We start from the raw sequence: 25,405 nt of genomic DNA, 5'->3' as shown, positions 1-25,405 counted from the left end.
TTAAAAATAATAAAATTGGGCACCTGTTCCACACACACAACATATATATTATTTATATACCCTTCTCCCCTCCGCCTCACATACTTACCCTTGTCATTCTGTGCATTCATCTGCTTGGTCTTCCCCCCTTTTTTGCCGTCCCATATACCAAGTTCCTTCCCATTTACAATAGAGAGTAAAATCTTTGTTGTGTAGCCCTTGTCTTAACTTTCAGTCTGTGCCTACGTACTATATGCACGCTACTGGTCCCAAGTGGTCACACAACCTGCTACACAGCAGTCCATTACTTGTCTTCTTTGTGCCAGTGACTTGGCCCTAGTCACAGAACGTCACTCCTACTTAATCACTGTCAGGCTGCATTATGCAACTTTGATTGCACTATTTTTACTATTCAGCTGTTTTAAGATTTTTTCCTGAATCCCAGCCTGTGTTTAAGCTATTTTTTACACTTTATGTCTATAAGAGAGGGCCTAATACTGAGAATTCCATTTCGTCTTGGAAGATTTAATGCATTTAATGATAACTTAAAGCACAATTCTGCTAGAAAACTTCAACTCTAGGTCACCACTGTTACTATTTAGTAATCCTTTTTAGCACAAATAACACTTTTTAAAACCTGCACAGTTACTTTGACTGCTGTTAAAAAGACAGTATATTCCATATGAATTCTAATGGCATAGATGTGGTTTTCAATTCTTTGTGAGAATTTTCATAATTGTTCTATGTACATAGAATGTTATGTAGAAAGGTATATATGCCATAAATAATTCACAACTACAAATGTAATGACCTGCACAACCACAACTTTACTGTTTTAAAATGTTCATATTTTCATAGTAATGACAACTTTACATTATTTATAACTCCTACAATAGAATTCCCCTTTCCGTTTATGAAGAGTAATGGGATGTGATATGACAGTATGGAAACATAACTTAAATCACAGCACTACAATAAAATTATTTTTGCCAATGACCTGGGAGTAAATAATTCAAATGTATGACTCAACACTGATTATCTGAAACATGATGATTAATGAGTAGTCTAAATTACTTTGAGCTACTCCATGTACAACCTGAAATTTTAAAGGTAAGCTTTTAACTAAATCCCCACTTAACATCAAACACAAATACTGCAGTAAAAATAACCTTGTCTTCGATGTCAAACAATGCAGCATTCTGGCATTTGACACAAAATAAAAAATAACCTTGCACAGTAATAGTTGGCAAAAATTAATCAACAAAAATGTAAAAAAGACTTTAAAGTTCTCGTAGATGATGACCTTTTATTTGATAAGCATATAGCTCTTACTACTGACAGTCTGTGGGACTGGGAGCTGTCTATACAATTTTTATCCAAACAACTACAAAATATGGTACCCTGCTGATATGCCATATGGTGCAAATGAAGAAAGTAGAATGATGCCTCACAAAGAAGATCAAAAGGCTTCAACCTGTGCCTTACAGTCAATGACTACAGTAACTTTCTCTACTCTATGCACCTTTTCACCATTTTAGAGGAGAATTATGCCTGAGAAAGAACATTAAATGACCTGTTATTATCTGACACATTTTGCTTGGAATACTCCTGGTGACCTGAGGACACTCATCCACAATACAAATACTTGCCATACCATGAAAACTGTCAACTTCATATCTAAAAGTCTCCCATACTTATGGAATAAACCAATCCTATCAACTCATACCTTCAACAAAGAAATGAATGGGTATATGGCTACCTGCAACATCCAACAAAGGAATTTGGACATCAATTTCCTTCATCGCCAGTAGACCTTCAGCTTGTTAACCAAACACATAAACCCATTCTAAAACTTCAACTTCAAACTATATTTCTAAACTGGAGCTGCAAGATGATGGTGAACAAGGCTTCACAGGTAGATTTCAAGTCACAAAAGAAAAAGCAAAAGGTAAAATGAAAGTGGGTGTTGAATCAAGCAGCCAGGTCCAATGAGTTAAAATTCTCAAAACAATGACAAGCTTCTCTAAAATTCACAAATTCTGTACATGTCTTACAGCATACCTTAACTCAAGCAAATCAAGTAACAGTATACCACAAAGAACAACTTACTGCTCATCAAAATCATTTAACTCAGTAGTAACAAAAGACCCAAAAGCAGCCACTATTAAAATAATATTCACTTGTATTTTTCCTATAATTCACTGATAAAATATGGCATGAAGGTTTCACAGAGAAGCAAAGTTTACAAGGCCTCAACGATTTTTTATGTCCACTTACAAGTGGTAGGGCATAGTTTGTACTGACTTCTGACACCAAGGATTTTGCTGCAAAATGTTACCCACCTATATTATATAAACTGAAACAATGCCACAGTAAAGATTATAACAGTGCTTGCATCTTACATATACTTAAATATTTAAGAATGAAAATGTTACAGGTTTTTTACCATTCTTGTCTTTAATTTTGCTTTCGTCTACACCATTCCCTCGCACTTCTGGCTTGAATTCAAGGTTTCCAAGCTTAAGAACTGCTGCCACAGCTTCCAGTACAGACTGACTTTCATCATCCATGAAACCAACAATCTGCATAGCATTCTATGAAAGAGGAAGAACATGGTGTTTCAAGTCTTACTGAGTAAAGCAACTGCACACACTACTTACAAAAGATCCAAGCACCGACTTAAAGAATCTTTGCTGTATTTACATGCATACACAGACTCTTCTCCACAGTCACATACATGTATGGCTACATTTACATTTTTCATTAATATGGTGGCCTTGCTGAAGCAGTACAAAAAAGGTACGTGAAAACATATGACACTGTTAAATAAATACACAGAACTGGAACATTCGCTAGACCTGTAAATGTTATACAGGCATGCCAGCAAGGTGCGAGTGTGGATGTACATGCACATGTCCTGTAGCACCTAACAGCTTACATCGCCTCTCATTTGAGATCTATCGGCAATAAGACAAAAAAGATAGTATAACAAGATATACCCATCTAGTTAAACAAATATATACAGTGGATATAAAAAGGGTACAAACCCCTGTTAAAATGCCAGATTTTTCTGATATAAAACATGAGACCACAATAAATAATTTCAAAACTTTTCCCACCTTTAATGTGACCTATAACCTATACAATTCAATTGCAAAACAAATTTGTTAGGGGAAAAAATATAAAAAATAAAAAAGCTGGTTCCATAAGTGTGCACACCCTTAAACTAATGCTTTGTTGAAGCACCTTTTGATTTAATTACAGCATTCAGTCTTCTTGCGTAGGAGTCTATCAGCATGGCACATCTTAACTTGGCAATATTTGCCCACTCTTCCTTGCAAAGGCGATCCAAATCTGCCAGATTGCGAGGGCATCTCTGGTGCACAGCTCTCTTCAGGTCACCCCACAGATTTTCTATTGGATTTAGATCTGAGCTCTGGCTGGACCATTCCAAAACTTTAATTTTCTTCTGGTGAAGTCAATCTTTTGTTGATCTGGATGTATGCTTGGGGTCATTGTCATGTAGAAGGGTGAAATTCCTCTTCATTTTCAGCTTTCTAGGAAACGTCTGGAGGTTTTAGGCCAAAAGTGATTGGTATTTGGAACTGTTCATAATTCCCTCCACCTTGACTAAAGCTCCAGTTCCAGCTAAAGAAAAGCATCCCCAAAGCATGATATTGCCACCACAATGCTTCACTGTGGGGATAGTGTTCTTTTGGTGATGTGAAGTGCTGTTTTTGCGCCAAACAAACCTTTTGGAATTGAGGCCAAAAAGTCCAACCTTGGCCTCATCAGACCATAACACATTTTCCCACTTGCTTTTGGGAGACGATGTATTGTTTTGCAAATTTTACCTGGGCCTGGATGTTTTTCTATGTAAGAAAAGACTTCTGTCTTGCAACCCTACCCATAGTCCAGACATATGGAGACTACAGGAGATTGTTGTCACATGTAGTACACAACCAGTACTTGCCAGAAATTCCTGAGCTCCTTCCCCTGTAGGTCTCTTGGCAGCCTCCCTGACCAGTTTTTATCTTGTCTTTTCATCAATTTTGGAGACGTCCAGTTCTTTGCAACATCATTATTGTCCCATATTTTCTCCACTTTTTGATGACTGTCTTCACTGTGTTCCATGGTATATTCAATGCTGTGGAATTTTTTTTTTACCCTTATCCTCACTAATACCTTTCAACAATGAGATCCCTGTGATGCTATGTATGCTCTCTTTTAACCATGGCTTTTGCTGTAGCAGGCAACTAAATAAATGTCAGGAAAATCCTACTAGGACAGCTGAACTTTATTTGGGGTTAATCAGTCTCTTTAATTGATGGTAGGTGTGTACCCAAGAAGACTGAATGCTGTAATTAAATCAAAAGGGTCTTCAACAAAATATTAGTTTAAGGGTGTGCACACTTATGCAACCAGCTTATTGCATGTTTTTTATTTTTTATATTTTTCCGCTAACAGATTTGTTTGTTTTTCAGTTGAACTGTACAGGTTATAGGTCACATTAAAGGTGGGAAATGTTTTGAAATTATTTATTGTGGTCTCATTTTTATATCACAAAAACCTGGTATTTTAACAAGGGTGTGTACACATTTTAAATACACTGTACAAAGATGCACATAAACAAATGAAAATTATTTAAATATATACTTTATGAAAAAATGTCATATTTAATAAAGTGGTTTAAAAAAGAAAAGAAATTCATACAAACCAAAAGTACAGTTGTGTACACTTGCCATAAATGTAGATGTTCGAATGTATTCACTGTTGCAGTCATCACACTTGGGTTATCTGCCTGCAAGTAGCCCTCAGTCAGCCCGAATACCAGAGACTTAGTATTTCTGCATCGGTTGCCGTTGCTCCAGGACTGACATCAGGTCATTAGGGATATAAAAAAAGGCAGTCAACACCATTACATCAGTTTTTTTTGCCCCAAATGTCAGGAGCCCCCCAATAGGGAGCTAAGTTATGGTGGAGGAAAACACCACCTGTAAAAAGTAAATACCAATACCAATATCCCTGAAAGGGGGGAGTAAAAGGCATAGAGAGATAACAGACAGAGAAAGAGAGAGAGAGAGAGAGAGAGAGAGAGAGAGAAACCAGGACTGCAACAGTGAATACACTCGAACATCTACATTTATGGTAAGTGTACACAACTGTACTTTGTTCTTCGTGTTTCACTGTTGCAGTCATCACACTTGAGTGGAATTCCAAAGCTGAAAAAGGGTGGAGGCAGTCAAAAAGAGTTAGGGCTGGCTAGAATGCCCTGCAGAACTGCTGTTGCAAAGCCTGCTCTGGATTTGGGGAAGATAGGCAAATGGTAGTGCTTGGTGAAAGTGTGTACTGAACTCCAGGTAGCAGCTTCCAGGATGTCCCTGGTTGGGAATCCCCTGAGAAATGCTGTAGAGGAAAATATTAGGGTACAACCAACACCTTAATAATGGGTGATTTCAACTACCCCACCATTAACTGGGAAAACTACTCCTGTACCAACTCTTTTGCTCAATGTTTTCTGGAATTCACATGAATTCTAATGCCTTGGATCAACTTATCCACACACCAACCAGGGGCAGCAATATCCTAGACCTGGTCATCACCAACATGGGCAACCGGTGTTCCACACCAGAGGTCAGTTCCTTGTTGGTCAGATCCGACCACAAGCTAATCACCCTAGACATCTACATCCCGCCCCCACCCCCCATTAGGGAAACAACCGTAAACAATGTCTTTGAAGCCAACTTCACGCTTCTTAAGACAGAAGTGGCAAACTTCACGACACCCATGCAGATGGACAATAGAAGTATGACTGCTGAATCCTACACAAATGCACTTTATAAGCACTTACACAAGTGCATGGATCGTGCTATCCCTAACAGAACCAAGATGCTATCCTCCAAAAAAAGGAAGCCAATCTGGTGGTCTTCTGCCATAAACAAACTCTACAACAGAAGAAAGAAACTGTTGCAAAAAAGAGTAAAATCCCATGACTGGAGGAACTCCCTTGTCAGCCTCAGTAAGATCAGTAAGAAGCTGAGATCCCTCATAAAATCCACCAAAGCTAGTTATGAAAACAAAATCGCCACTGATTCTAAAGACAACCACAAAGCATTCTACAGCTATGTTAAGAAGCTCAATGGCAACACTCAGATCTGCTCTGAGTTACAGCACAGTGGCACTAAATATACAGAACCAACTGATATTGCCAACATCCTGCAGATAGGTTCAGTGCTAATGTTTCCCCCCTCTCACCCCCTAAAGGGCCCATCTCTATACCGGAAGAATGCAAAGTTCCTGTAATCACGGCTGCACAGGTAAAAACCTCACTCTCCAAAGCCAAGAACACAGCATCCATGGGACCTGACAACATCCCAGGCTGCCTTCTACACAAACTACAGAATGAACTGGCACCCCACCTAAGTACCATGTTTAGTCATAGCCTCACCTCAAGCTTTGTGCCCATTGAATGGCGCACGACGACGGTTATCCCACTCCACAAAGGGGGAGCCATGACAGACCCCGGGAACTACCGCACCATTCGCCTGACAAGCCATGTCTGCAAGGCCATGGAACGTATCATCATGGAACTCATAAACAAAGACATTGGAGATCTCCAAACTCTAGACCCCACGCAGTTTGGGTCTGTAAAGGGCAGATCATGTCTCCTAAACCTGATAGACTTCTTTGAAGCAGTCACCAAAGCTATAGACGAGGGTAAGGTGGTTCACACAGCCTGTCTAGATCTCACCAAGGTGTTCGACACCATCCCCCACTCTGGAATTATAGATAAACTCACTAAACTAGGTATAAATCCCTATGTCACAAGATGGGTTGTCATCTGGCTTGATGACAGAACCCACACCATGAAAGTAGCAGACTCCAAATCAGACTTCAGACCAGTGACAAGTGGAGTACCACAGGGTTCAGTCCTGGGTCCTCTCCTGTTTGGTATCTACTTCTCTGAAGTAAAGGCTAACACAGAAGGTCTTTGGCTAACTAAGTTTGCAGATGACTGCAAACTAGGAGCCATAATTGAAACTCCTAATGATGTGGACATCCTACAAAAGAGCCTCACTGAGACAGATGCCTGGTGTCAAAGCCATGGCCTCAAGCTCAATGCCAAAAAGTGCACTGTCATCCCCTTTGGTAAAAACTCTGTACCCATGAACTATCACATGGGCGTTAGTCTACTTAACACCAAAAGTGTGATAAGAGACCTTGGGACACAGGTGGACAGTAGTCTCTCCTTTGATCACATCACCACAGTAGTCAGGAAATCCTTCTACGTGGCACACCTCAACATAAAAAAGGTTTCTCATCCATAAAAAAAGAGGTCATTGTTCCCCTCTACTCATCACTCATTAGACCCACTATAGAGTACAATGCCCATTTTGGTATGTACCTCACAAGATATCTACAACTGGAAAGACAGCAGAAATACCTCACAAAGAGGATTACTGGCCTCAAACAGATGCCCTACGCAGACCGTCTAAAAAACTCCAGCTTTACTCCGTCGCATATCGCCTACTCAGAGGCGATCTCTGCCTAACATACAAAGCTATGTCAAACCCAGAACTGTTGGACATGCTCCACTTAAGGAAATCCCAATCCCTCTGAGCTACACGCTCTAGGGACCTGAACCTTGTCACCACAATAAACAGAACATGCTGGAGGGATAGATTCCTGTCCCACAGACTTCCTATACTCTGGAACAGACTACCTATCTATGTCAAACAGAGCTCCTCATTAGCACTCTTCAAGAAAAATCTTGATGATTGGATGGGAAATAGGAAATTCCCCCCGGATCACTTCTGTGGCTCTGCTTGACAGGGGCACAGGAAAATAATTTTCTTGGGTGGCGAAAGCCAAGGTACCTTTTTGGCTAGGCTTATATAGGCCCTAGCCCAGTAGCCTAGTGCATACCTATGAAGAGGTAGATGTTGCTCTAGTGGAATGTGTTCTGACCCCCTGCAGGGTTGGATTTCCATGGTGCTTGTAGCAAAATTGGATGCAATGTGCAATCCATTTAGATATTGTTTGCTTAGAAATGGCCTTGACCTCTGCCCCTGTTGCAAAGCTGACTAGTAACTGGTCTGATTTTCTGAAGGGCTTAGTCCTATCCAGGTAAAATCTGAGTTGTTTGTGCACTTCCAAGGAGTGCAGGATCCTTTCCCCTTTGTTTTGAGGATTAAGGAAAAAGGTTGGTAAATGTATGGATTGATTGAGAGCCACACTGGACACCACTTCAGGCATAAAGGAAGGGTTTTATCCTGAGAGACAGCCTGCCAGCATGGAAAATAATGAAGGATTCCACAGCCATAAGTGCTTGTAGTTCAGACACTCTTCTAGCTGAAGTGATAGCTAGAAGCAATGCTGTTTTCCAAGAGAAGAATTTTAAGTCTGCTGATGCTGCGGGCTCAAAGGGTGGAAGTGTGAGTTTTTCCAGTACAAAATTAAGGTCCCAAGCAGGGGTGGGTGCTCTCCTTGGTGGCCAAGTTGTTTGCCCCTCTCAGGAATTGTTTGATAAGAGGGTGCGAGAAGAGAGGTGGGTCAGTGTTGTAATGAGCCGAAATGGCTGAGGCATGTATCTTAATGGAATAGTAAACAGGCATTTGTGGAGTAGATCTGCTAAGTAATCCAGGATTAAAGGCAGGGAGGGTAGAGTTGTGTCCTCTCCTTTAGATAGACTCCAGGAGCAGTACCTTTTCCACTGATCCACATAGGATTTCCTTGTACTGGGTCTTCTGGCTTCAAGAATGACGTTCCAGCACCTGCTTGTGCAGAGCTGCTGAGGTAGGATTCAAGGGATAAGCCAGGCTCCAAGATTTAGGGTTTGCAGTTGTGGGTGTAAAATCTGCCCCTCCTGCTGAGAGAGCAGGGTATGGTTCTGGTGTAGGTGCTATGGTGGCACCATTGTCAGGCTGCACAGGAGTGGGCACCAGTGCTGGCGTGGCCAGTCCAGGGCAGTCAGAATTGCCCTCGGTCTGTCCCATCTTATTTTGAGTAATACTCTTAAGAGAAGGGACAGAGGTGGGAATGCATAAATTGAGAGATTTACCCACTGAAGGATAGGGCATCCACTTTCCAGGCCTTGCTGTGAGGGTTCTGCTGAGCTAGTGGTTGTAGGGGGAATCAAAAAGGTCCACCTCTTGGGTCCCCCATTTCTGAATCAGAAGGTTGAAGGTGCTGGGCTCTAACTGCCACTTGTGTGGGTCTAGGAGATTTCTGCTTAGATTGTCTGCCAGTGAATTTTGTTTGCCTGGCAAGAATTGAGCTTGCAGATGGACTTGCATGTCCAAGGCTGTGTTCCACAGGGCCATGGCTAACCTGCAGAGTGGGTAGGAATGGGTTCCCCCCTGCTTGTTGATGCATGACATAACTGTGGTGTTGTCTGTTTTTATTAGCAGTTGTCCTGGAAAGAGTAGGGATCTGAAAGCTGTCAGGGCATTCTGCACAGCTAACATCTCTTTTGGGTGATGTGCAGATGCACTTGACTTGGGCTCCAGTGGCCTTGAATGCATTTGCCGTCCATGTGTGCTCCCCAGGCATAGTCTGATGCTTCTGTGGTTAGGGTCTGGGCAGCGTGGGGTTGAGTAAAGGGCAGTCCCTTGTTGTGTTTGCATGCTTCTGCCCACCAAAGGAACTCTGTCCTTAGACAGGGTATGATAGGAATGACTGTTTCCAGGTCCTGAGAATGTTGGCACCGAAGACTTTTTAAGTACCACTGAAGTTACCTCATATGCAGTCTTGCATATGGAATTAGCAGTATAGAAGAGGCCATGAATCCCAGGGCCTACAGTATTTTCCTTGCGGATAGCTGGGTTCTGGTGGCCATTTTTTTTAAGTAGGCTGTCAGACAGACTTGTTTTTGTGAAGTGAGGAATGCCATCTGGGATGTTGTGTTCAAGCTTGCTCCCAGGAATACAATCTTTTGACTGGGTACCAGTTTTGATTTCTTTGCGTTGATGGTGTACCCCAGGGCAGTGAGGAGGTTTTTTACAAATGCCACGTGCTGCAACAGCAATTCCTGACTGTCCGCCTGAATCAGGCATTTGTCCAATTATGGCTAAATTTGGATATTTCTCTGCCTGCAGTATGCAATGGCTGGAGCCAGGCATTTTGTGAATACTTTGGGCGCAGTGGATAAGCCAAAGGGAAGTGCAGAGAACTGATAATGCATAGATCCGTCCCTGAAATGTAGATACTTCCTGCATGATTCCCTTATAGGGATGTGCAGATAGGCTTCTTTTAAGTCTAGGGTGGCTAACCAGGCATCCTTGGCTAGCATAGGTAGAAGCTGTTGCATGGTACGCATTTTGAATTTTGGAACCACCAGGAAGGTGTTAAGAATTGAAAGATCCAGGAGTGGGTGCCAAGAGCCCTCTTTTCTGGGTACCAGGAAAAGTCTGGAATAGAATCCTTGACCTATCCGTTCCATTGGAACCAGCTGAATAGCTCTGATGGAGAGCAGGGATAGGACTTGGTTTTGTGCCTCTGCCCACTGGTTTGGAAGAAGGTCTGGGAACCCTTTTGGGGTTGGCAGTGAGTGGAAGTAAAATTTGTACCCCTGGGATACAATGTTGAGGGCCCATCGGTCTTTTGTGATGGACATCCAATTTTTTGCATGAAGGGCAAGTTTTCCTCCTAGGGGCACAAGCAATTGGGCAGAGGTGGGGATTGGGGTAGAGAAGTCATTGTGAGTTTTTTTTCTGTAAGGAGGTGGCTTACCACTCCCTGCTTTGGGGGTGGGGGCACTCCATTGCTTACATCTCTGCATACCCTGAGACTGTAGTCTGGATGGTCTGTTTCCCCTGGGTCTGGTTTGAGATGATCTGGAGGGGGCTGGAAATGACCAGTGTTTGGAGGGGCTATGCCTGCTGAATCTAGGAGGTTGCACTTGTAAGAATTCTTTAACAGTCTGCATAGATTTAGCTTTTTCTTCCATCATTTTAAGAACCTCTTCTGCTTTGGTGCCAAACAAACTGTCCTTGTACAAAGGAGTGTCTAGTAACTTTGATTTGACATGGTCTGGCAAGGTCTGTCTTCTCAATACAGAACCAGTGACTGCTGCCCTGCAAGATGCTTCTAGGGCGTCAAAGCCACACTACAAAGTATACTTGCTGACTTGGCTTGCAGAGTGCATAAGCTCCTGCAATTCTTTAATTTCTGCACAGTCTGTAAAGGTTGCTACTTTTCGTTTAATAAGTTTCATAATATGTTGCTGGTACTTCAGCATGTGAAATTGACAATTCAATGCCCTAATGGCAAGAGTTGAAGAGGTATATACCTTCTTACCCCATCTGTCCAAAGCTCTGGAATCCCTGTCTGAAGGGGTGGAATTCTAGGCTGTAGTTGCCTTGATACCTTTAGGCCCCTGGGAAATGATCTCTGGGTCAGCAGTAGGATTCTTGAAAAGAAATTTGTGAATGTCAGGTATTCTGTAGTACCTGTCTGGTTTCCTAGGGGCAGGGGGTAAAGTATCAGGAGAAAGACTGGATTCCATAAAAACATCATCAACAACTTCCAGGATTGGGGGTATTGATAAAGGTCTGTGCTGTGGCAAATCTAGAAATTCTCTGAGTCTCTTTTTGGACTGAGGATAGTCTTGCCATTCCCAGTGGAAATGCTCTCTTTAAGTATGTAAGGTTTCACCAAAAGAAAAACCCTCTGGAGGAGAGTCAGAGGGAATGGATTCCTCTGCATATGAATTCTCATAAGCAGATAAAGGCATGTCTTTATAATCAGATACCTCAGTCATCAGACTCCTGGTCTGTTGAAGCCGCAGAGGACTGGTCTCTTTTTCTCTTAGCAGGGGAAGGCTGACTTCCCCTAATCAGCATAATGAGGTCTTCTGCCATTCTAAGCATTTGTCATTGTGGCAAGGGAGCAGGTGCATGCGCTTTGGTCATTGGTTTTCTAGGTGTAGCGCATACTCTTGGCCTTACAAACTCAGAAGTTTTAGATAAAAATGAACTCGTCAGTTCGAGTCGAACATCGGTAGTGTGAAGAACTGCTTCAGAAGCCGGTGCCTGCTCAGAGGCTCCGGACCCATTCAAGGTAGAGACATCCGCAGGTTCCATAGTTGAAGAAGAGTCTCGCGGCATACCGGACTCCGGACGGGTCTTTGTAGAGGCCTGCAAATCCACTGAAGCAGGCATTAGGGGCTGCGAAAATGCCTCACTGAGTACTGGCAAACTGGTGACTAGCTTAACGGAAGCATCGTCGGCAGCTTTGGGCCTGTGCGGTCTGTCTCTGTCTTTATCCTTATGTTTTTTCAGAATATCGGTAGTCGGATGGCTTACTGAAGCCATTTCAGAATATGGAGATCGAGAGCGAAAGAATTTAGTGACAAGGAGAGCCCGACGACGAATGGTTCGGGCACTGAACATGGCACAAAACTGACAGCGAGGGACGTCGTGGTTTGGGCCTAAACAGGTGACGCAGTAAGAATGAAAATCTCTGTGTGGTATTTGCTTTCCACAGACAAGACAATTGTTAACTTTTTCTGACATCGGTTATAGCAAGAAAAATGGATCCCCAGTGGGGTACTTAGCTTTAGAAGACTTCAGGATTATTCAATTCATAAACGAAAACTCAGGTAGCGGCCGATAGGCACTTGCGAACTGCTTCTACTTCAGGCTCCTCGGAAAGAAAGACTGATGTAATGGTGTCGGCTGTCTGTTTTTATACCCCTGATGACCTGACGTCAGTCCTGGAGTGATGGCAACCAATGCAGAAATATTAAGTCTCTGGTATTCAGGCAGACTGAGGGCTACCTGCAGGCAGATAACCCAAGTGTGATGACTGAAACAGTGAAACATGAAGAACATCAGTACTTTGATCTGTAATATATTTTTAATTATGCATGCACATATATGTATAAATGCAATGGTACTTTGATTTCCTTGATATAGTTTCAATGCTGCCCATACAATTTTGTACAACTGCAGAAGTACTGTGATTTGTTTAGTACATTTTCAATCAAAATGCATGTTATTCTTTGTTTTTCACTTTACTCTACAATTTCCCCTTGATACATTTAGCCTTTTAAAGTGAAGACTGTCTGTGGAACTCCGATGGATCATGGACTGTAGCAGAGTTTTCAGCAAGTTCATCAAATGAATTTACGTGCATAGCACAATTCTTCATTTGGGGACCAATGAGATGTGCACTGAAACCTTTCCCTCTTTGAGTACAGTACTGGCTATCCATCTTTCTCTGGATCCTGTAGTGCTCATCTGTCCATCCCATGGTACAGTATAAATAAACCACCCTTTCTGGAATATGGCACTAATCATCCATCACTCCATGATGGTGTTTTCAAATGGGGAGGCCAAAACATGTTACAGAGGATGCCCAAGCAAGTCTGAAACTGTTGTGTACTAAAAATTTTAGCAATTCAGCAGTTTAATGTGATAAGCTAAATGCAGTAAGGTAATAGTCTACAAAGGGCAAACAACTACAAATCAGCAGCAAAAAAATTATGCACTGATCTGCTTCTCTACAGTGTAACATATACTTTTTTGTATGTCAATGCCCAAATACTTCTTGTATATTTATGTGAAGCTAGAGATAGAGACCAGTTGGCATAGTGGTTAAGGTCTTCGCCTCCCATACACAAGGTACAAGGTTCGATCATGTTCTTCCTATGTCTCTGTGGGGTTCCTCCCACCTCCAAATACATGCTAAGTATTTCCATCTCCAAATTACCAATGAATGGAGCTGTGGGCAGCAGCACAGACTCTATATGATGCCCTATAGAGGGAAGAGACCAACCGCTTTGGGGCATCTAGTGTGGTGTGCAGTATCCTCAAGACAGGAGAACACGGATCACAGACTGAATGCTGGGGCAAGGCTAGCCACTCGACTGTGCAAAATGGCTCTAGGTGATACAGTCATGTTGACTAATGTCACCAAATGACCATGGCTAGTTACCGGTGATAAGCAGGTTGAGGACCCGGCCTACTCTGACCTATGCCAGAGACCCATGCTAACATTGAGAGGGTTGTATGTGCCCTGTTGGCCAGTGTGCGCCCATCATAAAGCCCAGCTGCCCTGGATCAATAAGCTACTGGCTGGCTGATATCTAGTTGCCCAGCCTGGGTTACCTGAGACAGCTCTGTTGAGTGAAAGCTGGACGTAAAACCAATCAACCTGCCAACATTTTGTATGAGGAGGCCCAATCAACCTGGCAAACATGAACTAAAAATTCTGACAGTGTTCACTAGGAACTTGGAAGTGGATGACTTGATGATATGGAGGAGGCTGCACATCCTATGTATCCAAGAGACAAGATGGAAGGGCAGTGCAGCAAAGTCACTTGGCTTGGGATCTAGAGTCTACTACACAGGAGGGGGACAGACTAGAAATGGTGTGGGAACTGAGTTGAGAAAGAGGTTTCAGAAGGCAGTGAGGGATATCATCAGAAATCACTCTAGTGTAATGATAGGGCTGTATTCATAATCTCAGCATATAGTGAGGAAAAGAATGCATTCAGACAGCAGTTGCAGGACCTACTAGATAAAACAGGACAACATGCACTGATGCTGATAATGGGTGACTTGAATGCACAGATCGGGACAATATTGGGGCAGACAGAACAGGATACAAGGACTGTCTGGGTCCACATGGATGGGGCAACAGGAATAAAGAAGGAGAGGCCATTCTACATTTCTGTCTAGCAAATCTCTCTTTCTGAGGGTTGGGAGAGTGGCCTAATGGTTAAGGTGTTTGCCTTACAAACACAAGTTGCAGGGTTTGAGTCTCACAAGGGATAATTGGCTAAGCTTAAAATGGCTCAAAAGGGTAGTTAGCTTAGTACTAACATATGAACCTATGAACCATGTGTTGGCTGCTACTAAGCCAACACATGGTTCAGAAACAGAGACAGTCGCAAGAAAGAAAAGAGTGGCCAACATGCAACTCAGGTTGACTTCCTCCTAGTAAGGAAAGGGCATTGGGGTACAATAAGAGATTGCAAAGTCTTCCCTAGTGAAACAGTCGGCCCACGGAATAAACCACTGGTTGCCACAATGAGCTGCAAGCAGTGGTCAGAGAAGGCTCTAAGGTCAACAGTGACTATGCTGAAGACCAGGAGGTTGACTGGAGAGAAAATACAACAGCTTAAGGAATTACTCAGGGCTTTAGCACCCCAAGAAGAGGAGGAAATAGGGGGAGTTGAAGAAGAATGGCAGTACCTCAAAACAGCATGTTTGAGAACTACAGAACAGATATGTGGCCAAGTAAGTCAGGTATGGAAATAAGGTATATAAGGAAAGCTGGTGGCGGAATGCAGAAGTCCAGGAAGTCATCAAAACAAAGAATTGCAGGAAAAAGTGGGAGATAGAAAAGACTGACCAGGCCAGGAAGGAATACTGGTTAGCTAACAAAGAAGCTAAGAAAGAAGTTGCAATAGCAAAGAATAGGGAATCAGAAGCACTCTACCAACTTCTAACTTTTGGAAAGTGGCTCATTAGGTGGCACAAAGAAACTATATCAGGTTGCAAAGGAAAGACAGAACGATAAAGAAGACAGTCAGACACCCTTCATAAGGGATGCCAGCAACAACCTGCTCATCAGTCCACAGGACATCAAAGGCAGATGGAAGGAGTATTTTCAGCATCTTCTGAATGAAGAAAATGCCACAGAAGCTGCACTGCCCCAGAAATAGCCTACAATGAGAGAAGAAGAGGAGCCTACCCTAGAAGAAGTATGAATAGCACTAAGGAAAATGAAGTCCGGGAAAGCAGCAGGTCAGATGAGGTTACAGCAGATATGATAAAGATACCGGAGAAATGGCTCCTGAGGGTACTCATAGCAATATGGAGAGAAAGGCGTATCCCAGATGACTTGAGAATAAGCATACTCTTGCCAGTATACAAGAACAAAGGGAACATCCACAACTGTGGGCAGTACAGAGGAATCAAACTCGTATCACACTGCAAGAAAGTTCTAGACAGGGTGATTGATAAATGGATATGCAGAGTAGTAGAATGTAAGATGGCAGATGAGCAGTTCGGATTCAGATCAGGATGCAGCACAACTGACCCAATGTTTGCAGTGAGACAGATGGTTGAGAAGAAACTAGAGATGAGGAAAGAGTCCAACTGGGCATTCCTAGACTTGGAGAAAACATATGACAAGGTCCCAAAAAAGCTGATTCTGGGCAGTACTGCGGTGGTTCAAAGTCCCAAAAACTTTGGTAGAATTGGTACAGGCTATGTACATGCACCCAATGACTCAAGTAAGAACACTATTTGGTCTCACAGAGGGGTTCCTAGTGGCAGTGGGTGTACACCAAGGTTCAGCTATGATCCCACTGCTGTTCAATACTGGTGATGGACTACATTTGCAAACAAGTTGGAAGGGACAGATCAACAAAGTTGCTATATCCAGATGATGTGGCATTACAGGCAGACTCTGAGCAAGAACTTCAGCAAAGTATAGAGCAATGGAATGCAAAACTGAAGGCATATGGAATGAAACTAAACACATATAAGACGGTGGTAATGACAGCAAACTGGGGAAATCAGAAGCTGAGAACTGAGACAGAAGGGAAGACAGTGTAACAGGTAAACAGCTCCAAGTATCTAAGAGGGATGGTTGAGGAGAAGGGAAGTCTGAATGAAGAGGTCAAAGCTACAATCAGAGGGGATGCAGCCAACTGCTATAGAGTGTCAGGTGTAATCTATGAGAGAAGAACACCAAAGAAGCTGAAAAGTAAGGTGTACAAGACAGTGGTATCACCAGTACTACTGTATGGTACAGAAACCTGGGCAGTAAAGGCAGAGTAGATGAAGAAGCTAGTGGTGATGGAAATCAAGTGCCTGAGAAGGGTTGTAGGATGCACTCGGTGGGACAGATGAGGAAATGAGGACATAACAGCAGAAGCCAAAGTAGCTCCAGTTGCAGAAAAGATTAAAGAGAACAGATTATGGTGGTTTGGACATGTGCAGAAAAGCATAAGACAATCTAGTGAAGAAGATTTGGGACAGACAGTAAGAGGAAACAAGGATGTCCATCAAAGAGGTGGATGGATTGTGTGAAAGAAGATCTGCGACAGTCAGGCATGAGTGTTGAAGAAGGCATGAGTGTGGCACTGAATCGGGAGAGATGGCGACAGTTAACATGATTTCCCGACCCCATGTAGAAAACGGGAAAAGGGGGGGTGATGATGATGATGACTTATGTGAAGCTTAAGGACTTTCCTTTGTTTTGAAAGAGGCTCAGAGGTGAAGTCCCAAGACTGGAAAAACTCCCTTATTAGCCTCAACAAAAAGTTGAGATCCCTCATCAAAACCTCTAAAGCCAGCTATGAAGGCAGAATTGTGACAGAAACTAAAAACAACCATAAAGCCTTCTATACTTATATTGGGTTCCTATAAAAATGACAAAAACACATTTTGTCAAATGCGTTTTCGACACACAAAGAGCGAACAGGCAAAACAGTGAAGCGGCTGTTCAGTGAATTCTTTCCCTGGGAAAGAAGTCGCTTGACCGCTTTGTTGCTTTGTCATGTTCTGCAGTGTAGTGTGGTCCCTCATCCAGTATAGCTCCTGAGTATGAATGTGCAACAGTTACTGACCTTAGGGTTAGGGTGCGGGTTAAGGTAAGTGCATATGTATGAAAGTGTTTACTGGGGTTTTTTTTTGTGTTAGATGTATGGTTGAGCTTCATGTGTATGTGTTTTCAGCTGTTTACTTTTGTTTTGGGGGGAGGGTAAAATTAGGGTTAAGGTAAGTGTGTATGTGTTTGGAACTGTTTACGTAAATGTGCAAGAGTTACTGACCTTAGGGTTAGGGTGCGGGTTAGGGTAAGTGCATATGTTTTAAAATGTTTACTTTTGTTTTTCCGTTAGATGTATGGTTGGGTTACGTGCATATGTGTATTCAGTTGTTTACTGTTTTTTGGGGGGCTACAATTAGGGTTAGGGTACATGTGTATGCGTTTGGAAGTGTTTAATGGTTTTTTTTTGGTTGGAACGGTGATTTTTTTCCCTAGGAAAGAAATCGCTGTTCTGTGGTTTCGACATTTTCAGCTTTTGCTGAAAATGTGTTGATGAAACATCATTTGCTGTTTTTAGCATTCGATATTTCAATATAGACCCGTTATATCAAGAATCTCCATGGCAATACCCAGGTTTACTCTGAGTTACTGCAGAATGATAGCTCCTATACTGAGCCAACAGATATTGTCAACATACTGGCCGACAGATTCAGTGCCAACTTTATCCCTCCCCCCCAAAGGACCAATCACAATACCGGAGAAATGCCAGGCGCTCAGCATTACTGCAGCACAGGTTAAATCTGCATTGTCCAAGGCCAAGAATACAGCTTCCATGGGACCCGACAATATCTCTGGATGTGTTCTGCATGAACTACAGAGTGAACTGGCACCACATCTGTGTGCCCTGTTCAATCACAGCCTCACCTCAGGCTTTGTCCCTACCGAATGGCGCACTGCTACAGTCCTCTCTCTCCATAAAGGGGAAGTGACTACAGACCCTGGGAATTATAGCCCCATTAGCCTGAGGAGTCTGATATGTAAGGCTATGGAGCACATCATCATGGACCTAATTAACAAGGATATAGGGATTCTCCAAACTCTAGATCCCATGCAATTTGGTTTTGTGAAAGGTAGATCATGCCTGCTCAACCTGGTTGACTTCTTTGAGTCAGTCACCAGAGCTGTGGATGAGGGCAAGGCAGTTCATACAGCCTACCTCGATCTGGCCAAGGTCTTTGATACCATTCCCCACTCAGGAATTACTGATAACCTCACCAAACTAGGCATCAACCCCTATATGACTAGGTTGGTTGCAAATTGGCTCACAGATAGAACCCAGTGTGAAAGCAGCAGACTCCAAGTCAAGACTGCCAACTAGTCATGAATGGAGTCCCACAGGGCTCGGTCCTGGGTCCTCTCCTGTTTGGCATCTAGTTCTCAGAAGTCCAGGCCAACACAGAGGGACTCCGGATGACCAAGTTTGCAGATGACTGCTAGCTGGGAGCCATTATTAACTCCCCAAGTGATGTAGACATCCTACAGAAAGGCCTCACTGAGACCAATGACTGGTGTCAAAACCATGGCCTTAAGCTTAATGCTAAAAAATGCGGCATCACCCCCTTTGGGAAAAAATCAGTTCCCACTAATTACCACATCGATGGGAGCCCACTGAACACTGAAGGCATTATAAGAGATCTGGGGACACAGGTTGACAGCAACCTCTCCTTCGACCACTTCATTGCCACTGTGGTCAGAAAGTCCTTCTATGTGGCACACCTCATTACCAAGGGTTTTGCATCTAGGAAGAAATAGGGCATTATCTCTCTCTCTACTCTTCCCTCACTAGGCCAATCATCGAGTATAATGCCTCATTTGGCATGTAACTCACTAGACACATGCAATAGCTGGAAAGGCCACAAAAATACCTCATGAAGAGGATCTTAGGCCTTAAACACATGTCCTACACAGACAGCCTCAAAACACTCTAGCTATTCTCTGTCTCATATCATCTACTAAGAGGAGATCTCTGCTTGACTTACAAAGCCATGTCTGACCCAGCTCTGTTAGAAATGCTTACATATAAAGAAATCCCAATGCCCCCACACCACACACTCCTGAGACTTCAACCTCACTACCACAATCGACAGAATGTGGTGGAGGGAGAGATTCATAACCCAGAGACTGGCCATAATCTGGAATAGGCTTGACATACATGTCAAGCAGATCACCTCACTGGCCCTCTTCAAGAGAAATCTTGATGAGTGGATGGGAAATAGAAAGTTCACCCCGGGGCTCACTCCAGTGGTTCTACTTGACAGAGGCACTGGGAACTAACGTCGGGTGGCACGATGCCAGGGCACTTCTATGGGCTAGGCTTGTAAAGACTCCAGGGCAATTAGTCTAGTACACACCTATGAACCTATAAGTAATACAGTCTGAGAATGTATGTTATTGCAGGTAAGACAGTGGTCATCCATTCTTCTTGTGGAATGTCATTAGCCAGCCTTTTACAAAAGGTTCATAAAATCTGGCAATACAAATGTATTCACTGTTTCCCCTTAATGTATGTTACTGGTAAATGATCGACTAGGATGGTGTAATACACATCTCATGGATCACTGACACTGGGCTCTGCTTGCATAAAAAATAAAAGACGTCTGTGAACACTTTAGCTCCATGTTGCAGTTTAAATTCATTATCATATGAAAAGCTCCTAAGAAAAGTGACCAACACTTCAAGCATGCAGTGATATTTAATGAGATATAATTTAATATTTGGAGGAGACAGAGTTATAGGGCTTTTAGACTAATCCACAGAGTTTATGTTGTTAACACTCTGTATTTTCTTTGTCAGGAATCTCTAAGGTCGCTCCAGTTGCTGGAAGGGCCAGTCAAGTACATGCCAAATGGCACACTGTACTCAATTATTGGTCTAATGAGGGCTGAGTACAGTGGGACTATAATTCCCTTGGATCTGGATGCCATACCTTTACTTATAGGTTGTGCCACATAAAAGGATTTCTTCATCACTGTGGATACATGCCAGTCAAAGATCAGGCTACTATCTATCTGTGTACCTAGAAATCTCACCTCTGAGTCCACCCTAAAGGGTGTGCTATTGATGCTGCAATTCAGGGGTATTTAACTTCCCAAAGGGTATGATAATGCATTTTTTGCATTTAGTTTTAGACCATGGTTCTGGCACCAATCATTTGTCTGATCTAGACCCTCCTGAAGGATATTTGCATCACTGGGGGATTCCATGATTGCTTCCAACTTGCAGTCATTGGCAGACTTTGTTATCCAGAGACCTTCCACATTTGCCTTGACTTCATACAAGTATATTCTGACAGGAGTAATCCCAGCACTGAGCCATGTGGCACACCACTAGTAACTGGCCTCTTGCTGGATCTGGATTCACCCACTTTATAGTTTCATAGTTTAGTACTAGGCTATCTGCCCTGGGGCATTTGTAAGCCTAGCCATAGTGATGTGGTTTTCGCCACCCCATGAAATGGTACAAAAATGCACAGAATAGATTTAGAATACTGTGCCTCTGTCTAGTAGTGACACAATGAAGGTCCCCTTATATAATAGAATTAGTTTACTGTGCCCCTGTCTAGTAGTGACACAGATGTGACCCCTGGGGTAAACTTACGATCTCCCATCCACTCAAGATTTCTCTTGAAGAGAGTCAGTGAGGGGCTCTGCCTAACATGAACTGGGATCTTGTTCCAGAGCACCAGAGCATGGGAAGCCTCTGGGTTATGAATCTATCCCTCCAGCATGTCCTATTCATACTTGTGCCGAGGTTTAAGTCTTCAGCTCTCGTGGTCCTGATGGATTTGGATTTTTTGAGGTGGAGCATGTCCATCAGTTCCTGATTGGACATGGCCTTGTACGTCAGGCAGAGATCACCTCTGAGCAGGCGGTATGCTACTGAATAGAGCTGGAGTTTCTTTAGTCTGGCAGAATAAGACATATGTTGGAGACCCTTGATCCTCTTGGTGAGGTCCTTTTGTGGTCTCTCCAGCTGTTGCAAATGCAGGGTGAGGTACATACCAAATGGGGCATTGTACTCAATCATGGGTCAGATGAGGGAGGAGTATAGGGGTACAATGACATCCTTGGATCTGGATGTGAATCCCTTCATGATAAGGTGTGCAAGGTAGAATGTTTTTCTAACCACTTTGGCAACGTGAGTGTCAAATGAGAGGTCGCTGTCGACTTGGGTCCCCTAGGTCTCTGATTACTTTTTCCGTACTCAGTGGGTTGCTGTCTATGTGATAATTTGTGGATACTTTGTTTTTCCCAAAAGGGATGACTATACATTTTTTGGCATTTAGTTTAAGGCCATGACTCCGGCACCAGTTGTCCATTTCTGTGAGGCCTTTTTGTAGGATGTATGTGTCCGCTGGTGTATCGACTATGGCGCCTAATTTGCAGTCATCTGCGAACTTTGTCAGCCACAACCCTCCCATGTTTGCTTTAACATCTGAGAAATAAATGCCGAACAAGAGGGGTCCCAGGACAGATCCCTGTGGGACACCACTTGTGACTGGCTTTGAGTCTGACATTGCTCCAGCGATTTTAACTTTATGGGTTCTGTCCTTTAGCCAGTTTGCAACCCATCTAGTGACATAAGGGTTTACGTTTAAGCTGTTGAGCTTATCTATGATGCCTGAGTGGGGTATTGTGTCGAAGGCCTTAGCCAAGTCCAGGTAGGCTGTATGGACTGCTTTGCCCTCATCAATGGCTCTAGTGACTGTTTCGAAAAAGTCAACCAGGTTCAAAAGGCAGGATCTGCCCTTTACAAAGCCGAACTGGGTGGGGTCAAGTGTCTGTAGGTCACCTGTGTCTCTGTTTATGAGTTCCATAATGATTCTTTCCATAGCTTTGCAGACCAGGCTGGTTAAGCTTATGGGGCGGTAGTTCCCAGGGTCTGTAGAGGTACCCCCTTTGTGGAGTGGGACCACTGTTGCTGTACGCCAGTGTTCAGGTACATATCCTGTAGTAAGGCTAAGGTTAAATAGCATTTTTATGTGCGGGTTTAGCTCCTCTTGGAGTTCACGTAGCACGCAACCCGGGATACCGTCAGGTCCCACTGATGCTGTGTTTTTAGCTTTGTTGAGGGCGGTTCTCACTTGGACATCTGAGATGACAAGGAGATTACATTCAGCTGGGATAAGTATTTCTTCTTTCGGGGGTGAGGGAGGGGAGAAATTTGCACTGAACCTGTCAGCCAGAATGTTGGCAATATCTGTGGGTTCAGTGTATTTTTTGTTGTTGTGAACTAACTCTGAGCATATCTGAGGGTTTCCGTCCAGGTTTCTAACATAGCTGAAGAAGGCTTTGTGGTTATCTTTAGTGTCCTTAGCGATTTTTCTCTCAAAGTTGGCCTTGGATGTTTTTATGAGAGAATGTAGTTTTCTGCTAGTGTTAATCAGAGATGTCTTCCCTTTATGGGATTTTGCTCTGTCGTGCAGTAGCTTCCTTCTTTTGTTATACAATTTGTTAATGGCTGAGGTCCACCAGACAGGATGCTTGCCTTTGGTGGAGAGGGACTTGGATTTATTTGGGATTGCATGATCCATGCATTCTTGGAGATGTCCATAGAAAGCATTTGTGAAGGATTTGGCATTGTGGGATGTGGTATCCACTGGCCCAGTGGGCTTAAAGGATACCATCTCAGTCTTAAGAAGAGTGAAGTCTGCTTTTGAGAAGTTTTTCACTGTGGTCTTTTGTGCTGGGGGTGGAGGTGGGATATGTACATCCAGGGTGATTAGTTTGTGGTCAGATCTCACTAGTGAGGGGTATACCTCCGGTGTGGAGCATTTTGTCCCCATGTTTGTGATGATCAGGTCTAGTATATTATCTCCCATAGTGGGAGAGGTGACTAGTTGTTCCAGTGCATTTGAATTTATGAATTCCAGGAACCTTTGGGCTAGGGTGTTAGGGCTAGAATAATGTACCCAATCTATGTTTGGGTAGTTGAAGTCTCCCAGTATGATGGTATTTTGTGATACATTCATATCCTCCAATGTCTTCAGGAAGGCTGAGTGGGGTTCCTGAGATTGGGAGGGTGGTCTGTAACATGCTACCAGTTGTATAGCAGTTTTGCCTATGGTTAGTTGCATCTGTATGGTCTCTGATGCTTCATGTGTTGCTACTAAACTGGAGGTGTGGGTGTCCTTGATGAATATGGACACTCCTCCTCCCTTTGTGGTTCGGCCCGGGTTTTGGGGCCGAAAAGCATGATACGAGGTATAGCCTGGTAGCGCTGGGGTGCTCTCAGGAGCCTTGAACCAGGTTTCAGTTACTGCACAGACGTCGATGTTCTCCATACTGAGGAGTGCATCGAGTGCCTGCATCTTGAGATTTAGACTTCTAGCGTTGAGCAGCATTACCCTTAGTTTTTTTCCATTTTTGTTTTCTAAGGAGGTTGGTTTGTCTTTTGAGCCTTGCCTAAAAAAGGCACTATGGGTGTGGCAAGAGCCTTAGCCAATATCCGGAAGCCCAGTGGTGACAGGTGCAAGCCGTCCCTTGCGAAGCAGCATGGCTTGTCCGACATGTCATCCCAGGCAGACAGACATTGGATCCCCTTAGAATGACACCAGTACTTGAGCCAATTATTAAAGCTGATCATCTTGTCTTTGTATTGTGGCATCATTCTTGGTGAGGGCAAGATGCTGCTCAGGGTCAGGGTCATACCAGCCTGGGCTACATAATCAGAGAGCTCCTCTATGTCTCTTTTCATGTAGTCCAGGGAGGTACGTCTCAGGTCATTCACGCCAGCATGGACAATGACGGAGTCATATTTGTACTTGCTTTGGAGTGACCTGAGTGCATGTGTTATGTGGCGGATCCTAGCTCCCGATAAGCAGCTCACAGTCACCCTCTCCTTGTTCAGCCTGGTAAGCGGAACATCAGTGTGTCTGACTATAGAGTCACCTATTACTAGTGTATCAGGCATGGTGTTTGGCCTTAAGGGCTGTGATTGATTGACACACTGATTTATTGAAATATATGTTGCATGTGTTTTGTTTTGAGGTGGTGGATTTTTGGATGTCTGCTTTGGGAGCCTCTGTTGTTTTGGTAAGTTTTTTATTAGAGCCTCCGAGTATGTCTTTGTGTTTTTATGTGTTTGGTTTGCAGTTGTGGTAGGTCTATGTGGGACTGGGTTTGTTGTGTGTGTGGTTACCATCTCCTCCTGTCTGGTCATGCCAGCCCTGAGTTGAGAGAGTTCAGCCTCCAGTTTGGCTATATAGTTGCATCTCTCACATGTATTTGTGTTTGTTGGGAGGAGGAGAGGGTTGTCTGTGTACATGAGACAATTGTAGCATTGTCTCAAGATACCCAGATTAACCAGCTGAACTGGAGAGGACGCCAGTAATCTACCACTCGACATGCTAGAACAGTATAAGGGAGTGCTGTGCCTTTAAGGGAAGTGGATATTCACAGGGATGGTAGGTGAATGTACTGCTTACTTAGTACGAGAGTGCTTACTTAGTAGAGAAGTTCTGAGAACAAGTGCTAGGCTTATAATATAGCGAGTAGTCTGATTATACTACGAGTAGAGCTTCCTTAAGGGAAAATTTGAAGAGCAGACTTGGCGGAGCCAGAAGAAGTTTAACCTTGTTTAACCGGCACTATGCGCACAACTGCGCAAGACCGTGCAAACGCGGATTTTAAACAGGGAACTTCAAAAGAGCTACAAATGGTCCAAAACAACCAATTACTACAGCTCTTGTGCTGAGGTCACTTCCTACAGGGACAGGTAGGCTGCTCAAGGCTCCCCACTCCCACTGGTGAGCAAAGAAACTTCCTTCTATCCAAGTAAGGTAATGGACAACACAGGAACTATACCACAGCCCAGAATACAGCAATGCCTGTAAGCTGGTCTAAACTAGTCGAGGAGA

The 25,405-nt window shown here is 43.4% G+C and overlaps 1 protein-coding gene across 4 annotated transcripts in view; it reads right to left on the bottom strand.

Annotated features, from left to right (window-relative positions):
- MYO1B (myosin IB) overlaps positions 1-25,405 on the bottom strand; it is a 2,891,345-nt gene that overhangs the window by 1,073,056 nt on the left and 1,792,884 nt on the right. For all 4 annotated transcript variants that reach the window (XM_044075201.1, XM_044075202.1, XM_044075203.1 and 1 more), the window contains exon 10: positions 2,426-2,573. In XM_044075201.1, the coding sequence (XP_043931136.1) occupies positions 2,426-2,573 (148 nt within the window). The remainder of the gene's footprint in view (positions 1-2,425; positions 2,574-25,405) is intronic.

The sequence above is a fragment of the Protopterus annectens genome, chromosome 6.part0 (genome assembly GCF_019279795.1).
Source record: "Protopterus annectens isolate FY-2018-M chromosome 6.part0, PAN1.0, whole genome shotgun sequence".
Lineage (NCBI taxonomy): Eukaryota > Metazoa > Chordata > Ceratodontiformes > Protopteridae > Protopterus > Protopterus annectens.
Note: the sequence above shows the minus strand (reverse complement) of the source record. Positions and strands in the feature narration are given on the sequence as shown.